Source organism: Artemia sp. Qi Xiang Cuo, chromosome 11, assembly GCF_049724085.1.
Source record: "Artemia sp. Qi Xiang Cuo chromosome 11, ASM4972408v1, whole genome shotgun sequence".
In the NCBI taxonomy this organism is placed as follows: Eukaryota; Metazoa; Arthropoda; class Branchiopoda; order Anostraca; family Artemiidae; genus Artemia; species Artemia sp. Qi Xiang Cuo.
Window position 1 is genome coordinate 34,981,769 of NC_142804.1, and position 12,233 is coordinate 34,994,001.

General features: G+C 36.0%; 1 protein-coding gene across 1 annotated transcript in view; it reads right to left on the reverse strand.

The window, feature by feature from the left end:
- Klp31E (kinesin-like protein 31E) overlaps nt 1-12,233 on the reverse strand; it is a 145,943-nt gene that overhangs the window by 56,780 nt on the left and 76,930 nt on the right. Inside the window, exons 9-10 of the mRNA XM_089096735.1 lie at nt 6,391-6,770; nt 616-986 (exon numbers count right to left, since the gene is read on the reverse strand). Coding sequence (XP_088952861.1) covers nt 616-986; nt 6,391-6,770 — 751 coding nt within the window. The remainder of the gene's footprint in view (nt 1-615; nt 987-6,390; nt 6,771-12,233) is intronic.

The following is a 12,233-nucleotide window of genomic DNA, read 5'->3' on the forward strand; positions in this document are numbered from 1 at the left end:
ACTATACAAATCAACAATCCTTGCGTGATTCTGGTTCAAAAAGGTGCAATAGCTCTACCTTTTTTTTTTTTCAAAAAGTTAGGATGGGACGGACAAAGGAGGGATGAGGAGTTAAAATTGGGCCGCATACCCAATTTTAAATCCAGCTTGTCTTACAATAAAGCAGGTCTTAGCTTGTTCTTGAGGTGAGTCATAATCGAATGTTTTGTCCGGTCCCCCCACAGTAGTGTCAGCCCCTTAAAATTTCAAACCGTGCATTTCATGAACGAACTTTAATACAGAAATGAGTATCTATAAGGGTTAAAGAGAGAAAAACAGTATGTGTCTTAGTTAAAAAATTGGTTTTGTTGCCATGGAAATTTCTAATATCGTCGAGGGGTAATTTCAATTCATTTGAAGTTTGACTTCATTCATCATTATAATTTCTGTTCGTTTCAGAATTTATTTCTTCATCCATAATCATTTCAGTTTGTTTAAATTGAGTATTTTATATAACCTAACTGATCTTCATTTTTAAGTTTTAAATTTGCTTATTACTTTTCTCGGGAAAAAAACAAACCGTGTTTCAAACCAACTAAGAAAAATTATTACAACGAATGAATAATAAAAACATACCTTTCAAGGTCCTTTTCTAGAGCTATTATTAGCTGCCTTTTAGAAATTTGATCAGTAACGTGTTCTTCCATAAGTTTTAGTCTATTCTGTAACTTGTCACTTTGATTCTCTGTATTTGCACTTCGCCTGCTTCTACCAAAGAAGTGATCCTGACGCGATTCCAAATTTTTGACACTTTTCTTCAGCGTTGCGATTTCTTCAATTTTCCGTTTCAAAATGTTCTCTTTGAGCATGCGTTGATTTTCTAGCTGTCGGATTTGAACCTCATGCTTTCGGGTGGTTTTTTGAAGCTGCACAATTTGTTTTTGGCGATTTCTATCAGTTACCTTATGCTTACTAATCTCTTCTTTTATTTTGTTCATCAAGGACACCTAAATAATAAAATTATACTTGAAAATTTAGTTTAAAACGCCTTTTTTTATTTTCTGTTATAATGGGCAAGGTTCATTTCTTACTAGTTTGAAAAAGCAAGCAAAAACTACATTTTGCTTTAGCTTGACCTATTTGTTATCGATACATATATTCACATGCAGCAAAAAACCTTTGGCTTTTTCTTAGCTGGGAACTAGTAAAGAATAAACTACGGCCATTCTCTTCTCTGTAAAAAGGTAGGCATATACACCTTATTTGAACCTGAATTACATAAGGATCTTCAGTTCGTATAAATGGAGAACCAAAATACGCAAGAGGCCTTCTAAAGCCTTCCTGCTCCCCCTACCACCAAATTTTAGCACAAAAGTTGGCGTGTTGAACCTTGTTTGAATGGAATTATGGAAGGATTTCCAAACTGCACGGTTATGAGGACCAAAGTGTGTCACCTTGTCCTTCCAGAAAACGCATCTCAGCCACTCTGGTCAGTTTTTAAGATAAAGGGGGGTATTTTGGGTCTCATTTATACCTGAATCATTCAAGGATTTATAATCTGCATGACTGGAGGACCTAAGTAGGTCACTGGCGCTGTAAAACTCTCCACCCCGCCCCTCTCAACTTCAACTTCGTAGCGAAAGATAGGTGATGAACATTGCTTCAATCAAAAATGTCCCTCGTCCCCTCGTTCTCCACCAGATTTTCACCTGAAAGCTAGACATTTTAAGCATTAAAAAAAATGTACCCCCCAAAGATTTCCAATCCGTATTGATGGAGGCGCAAACTGAACCCTTACACCCCTCAACACCTTCTTCCTCGCCTCTTGTAATGCCAAATTTTTGGCAGAGCGGTAGGCGCGTGGCGCCTTTTCAAAAACAAAGAATCACAAGAACAAGAATAACGCAAGGATTTTCGGTCTACACAATGGGTGGACTACAGTGGCCAATTTTCTTTCAGATTGATTCTTTCTGATTTCAGGCACAAAATGGACTATCACTCCTCCATCACCACCACAAGAATTTTTTTATCTGGACGCAGTAGATTTTCGACTTTTACATTGAGAGAAGGTGGCGATACCCAAACTCTTGTTTGTAGTGATTTTTGTTCGTTTCAAGCTTGATTTACATATTCAATTTAAGTTTCACTCACTTTAAGATTTAGAATATCTATTGTATGTTTGTTTGCATTGATTGTTTATTTAATTTCTGTTCGTTTTGGGTTTCATTTATACTTCAATAGCAAAATATCTTTTTTCGTTTTAAGCATGCTTTTCATATTCAATCTAAACATTACTCGCTTTAAGATCTATTTATTCATTTATATTATTACTTTTTGTATGTTTTTCCTATGATAGTTTATTTAATTTCTGTTCGTCTTGGGTATTGTTTAATCTTTAATATTAATTTCTGGTCGTTTTTAATTTGAATTTTAACGGGTATTTTTATCTGCTGAGCTTAAGTTTAAAATGGCCTTTATTTTTCTTTAAAAAACTCATTTTTCGGAAGTTTTTTTAAATTAACTTTAGTTCGTTTTTGATTGCAAAAAGTTTCAACTTTTTAAAAATTCCTTATTTCAAAATTAAACTTAAAAAAAAAAAAATTAAATCTTCATCAAAGTATCAAAACTGGTATCAAAGTAACAATATCAAAGTGAAAAAAGTTTGCCCCCTTTGAAGTTTATACGACGACCCCTTCTATATGAAGTGCGTCTGGGAAAAACATAGATGGTGCGTGGGGGGAGTCTAGCTGCCCTCCGATCACTTTTTACTCTTAAAAAGTGAATTACAACATTCAATTTCCAATCAAGTGAGCCCTCGATGAAGTTCATACGAGTATCCCTTCCATAACAACCATATATACCCCGGGGCATAACTTACAACGCCTACACTCAGGGCCCTAGGGGCTGTGTCGACACCGGAGTTTTGTTATCTGAACTTTGAAACTATTTTATCAAAATGTCTATCTCAAAATTGTTTTCTGATGCATTTAGGGCATGGAAGGGGGGGGGCTAGTTGCTCTCCAATCTCTTTGAACTCTTAAAAATTGAACGAGAACTTTCAATTTCCAAGCAAATAACCCTCTCCGAAGTTTATACGAGCATCCCTTCCATAAAAACGATATATACCCCCAAAGCATTACTTACAACGCCTGCCTCCAGGCCAAGGGGGGTTGCGTCGACGCAGGAGTTTTTCTTGTCTGACCTTTGAATTATTTTTAATGATATGGCTATTTTAAAAATTTTATCGGACTGGCTTGGGGAAAAAAGGGTGGTTGGGGGGGGGGGGGCGGCTAGTTGCCCTCGGATATCTTTTGACTCTTAAAAATTGAACTAGAACTTTCAATTTCCAGTCAAGTGAGCCCTCTCTGAAGTTTATATGAGCATCCCTTTCATAAGAACCATACAAGCCCCCAGGACAACACTTACAACGCCTACCCCCTGGGCCATGGGGGGTTGTTTTGACATCGGAGTAATGTTATCTAATTTTTGAACATTTTTTTAAAAACTGGCTTTCTCAAAATATGTAGCAGATGGGTTTGCGGAAAAAAGGGATGTGGGGGGAGGGCTAGTTGCCCTCAAATATCTTGACTCTTAAATAGTGAACTAGAACTTTCAGTTTCCAGTCAAATGAGATCTCTATGAAGTTTATACGAGCATCCCTTTCATAAGAACCATACATGCCCTTAGGGCATAACGTAGAAAGTCGTCACCCGGGCCCTGGGGGTTGTATTGACACCGGAGTTTTTCTTATCCGACCTTTGAACTATTTTATTATCTCAAAATTTTCATCAGATGGGTTTGGAGAAAGAAGGCGTGGGGGGGGGGACTACTTGCCCTTGGATCTCTTTTGACTATTAAAAAGTGAACTTGAACTTTCAATTTCCAGTCAAATGAACCCCTTCTGAAATTTATACGAGTATCCCTTTCATAAGAACCATATATGCCCCTGGGCATAACTTACAATGCCTGTCCCCGGGCCCTGGGGAGTTGTGTTGACACCTGAGTTTTTGTTATCTGAATTTTGAACAATTTTTAACTTAATGGCTATTTCTAAATTTTTATCGGATGCATTCGGGAAAAAGGGGACGTGGGGGGGCTAGTTGCCCTCCAATCTCTTTTGATTCTCAAAAACTGAACTAGAACTTTCAATTCTCCAATTGAATGAGCCCTTTTTGAAGTTTTTACGTGCAACCCTTCCATAATAACCATATATTCCCCCAGGGCATAACTTACAACGCCTGCCTTCGGGCCCTGGGGGGGGGGGCTGTGTCGCTCCGGAGTTTTCCTTATATGGTGTTTGAACTATTTTTAAAGAAATAGCTATCTTAAAGTTTTTATCGGATACATTTGGGAAAAAAAGGCATGGCGGGGGAGGGTTACCCTCCAATATCTTTTGACGCTTAAAGAGTGAACTAGAACTTTCAATTTCCAATCAAATGAGCCTTCTCTGAAGTTTATACGAGCATTCCTTCCACAAGAGCCGTATAAGATCCCGGGGCATACCCTTTGCCTTGAAGACCTTGGGAGGGAGCATCATGCTCAAAGATACAATTTCCAGAACTCACAACTATATTAAATAAAATAGCTTTATAAAAATTTGGATTGGATGTGTTTGGGGAAAAGGTGGGCGTGAGAGGGGAATTAGTTGACCTCCAATCACTTTCGAGCATTAAAAAGGGCACTAGCCCTTTGAATTTCCAATCAAATGAGCCATTTTTGAAGTTTCTACGACAAAGCCTTCTATAAAAAGCTTATATGCTCCCAGGGCATAACTTACAACCCTTGCCCTGAGGGCTGTGGGGGAGTGTCCTCCTCAAAAACAAAATTTATATCAGGAAATCAACTACGTAGAACAAAATGGCTATCTCAAAATTTTGATTGGATGTGTTTGGAGAAATGGTAGGCGTGGAAGGGGTGTTCGTTGCCTTCCAATCACTTTTGACCCTTAAAAAGGGCACTAGAATTCTCGATTTCCAATCGAATGAGCCCCCTTTGAAGTTTTTACGACGACCCCTTCCATATGAAGTGCCTCTGGAAAAAAAAAAAGAAGAAAATACAACATTGGAGCCGTATGGCCTTTACTATAGGCAACGCTATAGCGTTGCCTCTGATTTTTGGGTTATCCAGCATGCAGTTACGCACTGGATATTGAATGGCATGTGTATATAATACCAACTTTGTAATACAATTTGTTAACCATATAAATAAATAGAATAAACAATGAGAATAAAAATATAGTAAATCTCAACTAGCAAAAAAAAAAAAAAAAAAAACACTACACGACAGCCTTCGTTAGGACCAAGAGTTCCCTTCATGATTTTGGATAAGTGACAAGAAATCTGCTGTAGGCTTTAGTCTTTAGGCACGGATATACTTTTCATATCATGGTGGCAGCTTTAGCTGCTACCTACTAAAGAAGGAACCACGGTCCATTGTAACCAAAATTAAAAACGGATTTTAATAACTGGCTAGGAAAAATTTGCCGTTTGTTCCTGCTACAGAAATGGTAACCATTATCTCGATTAGTCTTAATAGTAAAATGTTATTTCGAAACTAATTTATGAGAATTTTGAAAGGTAGCCTGAAAATCGTAAAAATTGGCATTGGATCGAAAAAAAGGTACTCTAATAGAATCGCCATGGGCGAAAACCCTACAGAGGAAACTGAAAGACCCCTGCCTTGAACAACAAGGAAAATCACTTTTTTGCATGGGTAGCACTGATTCTTTTTCTTCCTTTTTTGCTAGAGGGGCACTAGAATACCATAGAGAGCTGTTTAAGGGCTCATCTGAAAGGAAATTTGAATATCTGGTATCTTTTGTTATAATTCATTTAAATAAAAATCTCCGTATATTCCTTCTGATCATGGGTACAGCAATAGCTGCAACCTAGTACAAAGCGAACGCTAGCCAACAGTAACCAAGATCCAAAAAAACTGTTAAGTGAAGAAGAATCACCCTTTGAGGATGATTAAGGAATGGTAATTGCTATTTCGGCTAGTCTTATTAATAATCGTCAAATGTGAAAGCAAACTTATGGGAATTTCTAAAAAGATCCTAATTTCTAAAAAGAATTTCCAAAAAGAAACCCCTAAAAAAAAATAGTGTCAGACCAAAATGAAAGCATCACCATTGCGATCACAAGTGTCGTAAACCCCACAGCCTACTGGAGTATTACCGACCTCAATTTTGAACATCAAGGAAAATCACATTTTCTCTTTGGAAGCAGCAATGTATCTCCTTTATAACTGGTTTTTTGTTGTTGTTTTTTTCAGGGTTTTTTTCTAAGTTTCAGACCAGTATCCTTGTTATTTTTTGAACTCATTAAAAGGTTTTGTTTCTGGAGATATTTTTTCCACTTCTGTTTTCATAATTAAAACCAACTTCCGGTCCAAAAGTGAACAAAGGCTTACTTTATTTCGTTTTAATTCTAGCAGTTCTTCTTTCAGCCGTCTCAACTGAGTTTCTAGCTTATTTTGATCAGCTAAGGCCTTCTTCTGTTGAGCTAATAAATTCTGGAGATGTTTAACACTTTTTTCCATTTCTTGAATTTGAGCTTCATAGTGTCTCTTGATCTCAGAAGATGAGGTGTGCTCGTTGCCTCCTTCTCTTAGAACTTTGTCTCTTTCAACTTCGAGGGACTTAATCTTTGATTCCAAGGACTCAAGCCGGTGTTCGTACTGCTGCTTAATCATAAGGATGCGTTCCCGGGACTTTCCTAGTTCTTCTAAAAGTTCTTCTTTCATTCGAATCTTATCATTTATTTCTGCAAGTGCTACTGAATTAGCGTCACCTATAAATAGATATTGATTTTAAATTTTTGATAAAATAGAAATCGCTCAACACAGGTATGCACAAATATGATAAACAAGACGTACATAACAAAGTAATTGTAGGCTATGAAACCAAACTTGTCAGAAATAACAATGAAACAGAAAATAAGGAACAAAATGGAGATTTTTTTTTCATCCAGTGAGCATACCAGGAAACACATATATTTTGGCAAAGATCTCCATTATAAAAATATAAGTCGTTTTAATATATAAAAATAAAATAAAAAAATATAAAACATATAATCTCTAAAAATATAGAAACGTGGAGAAAACGGAAATAGGAAAGGCAGCAAGAAGTTAAATAGGGAAAAAGGAAAATGCAGAGAAAAAAACTGTCTAAAAAATAACCAATCAAACAGTTCGTGGTAACGAACTGTAAGTAAGGAGCGACCCGGCTAAATGGTAACCGAAACTCTAAAAAACGGAATTTTGATATCAATAGATACATCAAAAGAATCAAATTTTAATTCTGATTTCAAATATATAAGTTTCATCAAGTTTAATTATACAGATCAAAAGTTACGCAAGAAAATTTGGCTGAGAAAATTTGGCTGATTTTCGAAAAAAGGGGGAAAGACCCCCTAAAAGTTATAAAACCTAGATGAAAATCACAACATCGCATTCAGCGTATCAGAGAACCCTACTGTAGAGGTTTCAAGCTCCTATCTACAAAAATGTGGAATTTTCCATTTTTTGCCAGAAGAAAGATCACAGATGTGTGTTTATTTATTTTTTTTCTTTTCCCCAGGGGTAATCGTATTGACCCATTGGTCCTAGAATATCGTAGGAGGGCTCATAGGAACGGAAATTAAAAGTTCTAGTGCCCTTCTTCTTTTTTTTTTTTAATTCCCACCTCCTCTCTTCTGGGTGACTTTCAAATTTTCTTTAAAAATATCTCATAATTTATTTAATGTCACCTACTCTTTTCTTAAAAAAAACTTCTTCAAAAAAAATCCATATATTAGATTTATATAAATTTGAGCATTCCAAAATATATCAGGTTATAAAAATAGGGATAGCCTACTACATTTCAAATTTCATATACCTTTTAGGTTCATCCGATATCTCAGGCTGCCCTTCCCCCTTAGGGCACCCCTTCCATCGTGACCTTAAATTACACTTTTCAAAGCCTTTTTCATCCACCTCTATTTCCCCGATATATAAGTTATTTTTTCCCCCATCCCCCAAAATAACAATATAAAAAAAAAAAAAAAAAAAAAGAGAGAAAGATAGAAATGAAAAAATTGTACCTTTACAAAAAAAAAATACTAATAGTTAGAATTTCGCAGTATTGCTTCCCTTAATTTCCTTTCCCTTTATTACTCAACTTATATTTTCACTTTGGATGCTAAGTTCTACTTAAACTTTATCTTTATCCTACTTTTAAAACTTCTCAAATCTCTTTAAAAATTTATCTTTATCATACTTCTAATACTTATTTCTTTGTCATTCTTTTATTCCTTTTTTAAATAACAACAATTCAATTTCTAATTAAAATTTCTTACAAAAACTTTTTTTTTTCTCTCTTTCTTTTCCTTTTCCCCCCTTTCTTCTCTTTTTTCTCTTCCTTCTCTTGTTTCCTCTTTTTTCATTCTTTCTCCTCCCCTTTTCTTTTTTTTACTCTCTTCTATACACCTTCTCTTTTTTCCTTTTTTTGCCTTTCCTTATATTTACTAGCATATCCCACTGAACTCTTACTTTTTTCATCACCTCTGTTTGGTTCTTATCTTTCATTTTCGCTTTCCAAACATAATATCTGAAATGTGTGAAAATGTATGTCAAATCTTCGTGTTTTACCGTTTGATTGGTTTCCATGCATAATTTTAATTCTGCAATCTTTTCTACGTTGACCAGTTCATCATTTTCTTGTATTTCACTACTTAACAGTTGTTTCAAATCTTCTAATTCTGTTTTTACGCTTGTGCACTGAAGAATTAAATGTTCAAGTGTTTCAATTTGATTTCCACACCTTCCGCACATTCCAGTCGACTTGGTGGGGTCTATCCTATGTTTTCTTTCTTCAGTTGGCAGTATTTTGTGAACTTGGAAAACGCATGCTCTTTAACCTTCGGCGGTAAGAAACTAGAGTGTATCAGGTCGAAAATTTTTTGCAGTTTTTATCGTCAAGATCACTCGTCTCTAAAATTTTCGCTGGAGGTAGGTTTTCCTGCGAAATGAATCATTGTTTCATATCCGTTTTGTTGATTTTTTGCTATCAGGGTCTGCGATCCTTTTTTCCAGTAATTCTTTAACAGTTCCGAAATGTTTTTTTACCGAGTTTGGGCAGTCACTCCTTTCATTTCTTACCCATGCGTTATACCAATTTTTCATAGGGTTTGTTTCTTCAAACTAGATTTCTTTGATTATTGTTTTCATGTAAAGTTCTTTTATCTTGGCTTCTGTGTTAATTATTTGTAGTCCTCCTTGGCTTTTCAGTAGAAACATATCTGTAAGTTTAAGCTTTGGAGGGGGTTTTCCGTACCAGACGAACTGATATATCATTGATTTTATTTTCTTCTGTATGCCTTTTGTAATCGTAGTTTAGATGAAGAAAGTCTTGATTATTTTTTTTACTACAGAATTTCAAGTTGAGGGAGAGGGGTATCTTCGTTCATATCGATGAAAATTTTGCGCGACTTTTGATCTTCTACTCGGATGAAGCCATCATGACCTGCACAATGGAGTTCTCAAATGTTCAAATACGTTGTATACGCATGTTTAAATATAATGAATCCTTGTATACAAACGAGAAAAGAGAGAGAGGGTATCATTTAAAATCGCTAAAATAAAAACTCCTGGTAGCACTTGTTACATCCTCCCTTCCCCAACAAAGAAATTTCCTGGCGAGGCACATGATGTCCCACCTGACCTTTTCCATCTCTGTATCAGTAGGCATCTGACTGCAGTATATTATGCAACATAGAAAAAGGTTTCTACAGTAAGAGGGGAACTATTATCCCACCCCAGCACCAATAAAAAAGACCTAGACCAAAAATATTCCCATGAATCAAGAGCGATTAGATATCACTTTCTACCATACCCCTTCCCCAAAACTCATTCCGTATTTATCTGCGGTGTCAATGACAGTTACACATTGAAATGCACTGTTTGACGCGTCTGACCCCCCTCCACACCAACCAAACGACCCACAGCCCCTTCTTCGTAATAGCTGATGTACTGTCACACGTAACTATGTATAATTTTATGAAACATGAAGCACGTCACTTTTAGTTATATGAAGCTTTAAAATAAATGTCAGAAACATTTTTCTTCAACAAGAAGGGAGTTATCATACGCAGTACCCTTATTCAGGCTCAGTGTAAACGAAGGGAGATATGAGATTATTTCCCCAGCCCCCTACCCAATACCCCTTTCTAAATTTATCTGAAAGCTCATGGAGGGTTAGACATTTTGGGCACTGAAATTGCACTTTTAGACATCTGGCACCACCACAACCCCCCTCCAACCAATACCAACAACACTCCTCCTTCACATTAGTTGTTGCACAATTATACATCACGAAACATATTTCCATGAAAAATTATGTGAATCCACTTAGTTAAATCAAGCATTAAGATAAATGTCCATATTGATCTTGTATGGAGCACAGGACTTTTCAAGAACGAATGCGCCACCGTGTGGCATCACTCCTTCTACAACTGGCAAGCACAATGTATAGTTTTTTGACCATTTTCAATTGATTGGATATCTCAAAATTTTCAATCGATAGCAACTTGATCCTATTTGGGGCAAAATCATAATTTGGTGCTACAAATGGCAGAAAACGACACTTTCCCCGAGGCAAAATCTTTTTGATCACTTAAAAAGGGCCCTAGAACTTTTAGTTTCCGTTCGTGTGAGCCCTCTCCTATTCTTATGGAGCCATCGGCTCGATACGGTCACCCTTGGGGGGGGGGGAGGAATCAAACCAATAAATTTTTTATACACAAATATAAACGCATTCGTAATCTTTCTCCTTGGAAAAAATACAAAACTCCACATTTTGTTGATAGGTGCTTAAAACCTCTAAAACAGGGTTCTCTGACATGTTGAATCTAATGGTATGACTGTCATTAAGATCGCTTAACAATTGGAGGGTGTTTCCCGTCTTTTTTGAAAATCAGGCAAATTTTCTCAGGCTCACAGTCTTTGACGGATAACTTTAAACTTAATGAGTTTTATATATTTGGGACCAGCATTAAAACCCAAATTTTTCTATAGATTATAATTGTTATCAAATCTTTTTTTAGTTTTCTGCTAGTATTGACCTGAGTCGCTCCTTGCTTACACTGGTTGAAAATCGATGAGCAACTGCAAAAACGGGTGATGTTTGAACTGGTGCAAAAAATTAAAGTAAATTCGTTTTGGTCTCATTGGCCTCAACAATTTCCTTGAATTTGTCAAAGGTTCTGACAAAATAAACTCTTTGGCAGAAGTTGAAACTTATTGAAATGTTTATTTTTCTATCAAGTTCAAAACAAAAATGCAACCTTGCATATATATACTTTTACGTTGAAGCAACAATAAGATGTTTTTCGAGGGGAAAACTTTTTTAATAAATAGAAAGACAACAATTAAAACATATGGCTGAATACTGCGACTTAGATTTGGTGTATTATACATAAAGCTGTTAGGTAGTCTATAAGCTACTCACTAATTTTTTTTATCCTTTTTTTATTAGTCTTAATCATTGCCTGTCTTCTGTGAGAAATCACTTCTGCTAGAAATATATCAGAAGTGTCGCTCGTCTTCTAATTCATTTTAAAAAAAATGCGAGTTACATCCTTTCACTTTAGGCGCGACCATAATTCAAGTCAATTTCTTAAAGAGGTCAGTTATAGCTCGACTGTCTATGGGTCAGCACGATATCTGAACCAACAGCGAACAAATTATTCACTTTAAAATTTTCAAAAAACCAATTTCATGAAAAATCCAAGCAAATGAGAACACCAAAAAATTGTAACTTATCTTGCATCAGAAACCAAGCGCCACTTTTTAATCTCGGCATTTTGAGTCGAGTTTTCATGCTACTGGCAGGGTAGCCACACGACCAAAAACAATCATGACATGTCTTTGAGAGTCCTAACCGGTGTTGTTCAACAGTAGCTCTTAAAAATTCATCAGCCAGGATACTTTGCGTCGAGCCTTCATACCAAAGACAAAATGGGATGCCTAGTGTTTTCACAATTTTGCAATAGAGAAAAAATAAATATCTCACGAGACAAAAGGATTTTGATGATGCTCATATATGAAAACTACAGTGTGCGGCTAAATTAAACAAACGTAAATTGGCTTCAATTTGGAAAATAGTATACACGATCAAATTAGGTAATGAAGCGGGCAGTATTTTGGGGTCCGACTTTAGAAATACATAATATGCAGGCAAATTGCATGATAAATACGGGATTGTCGTGAGATGACTC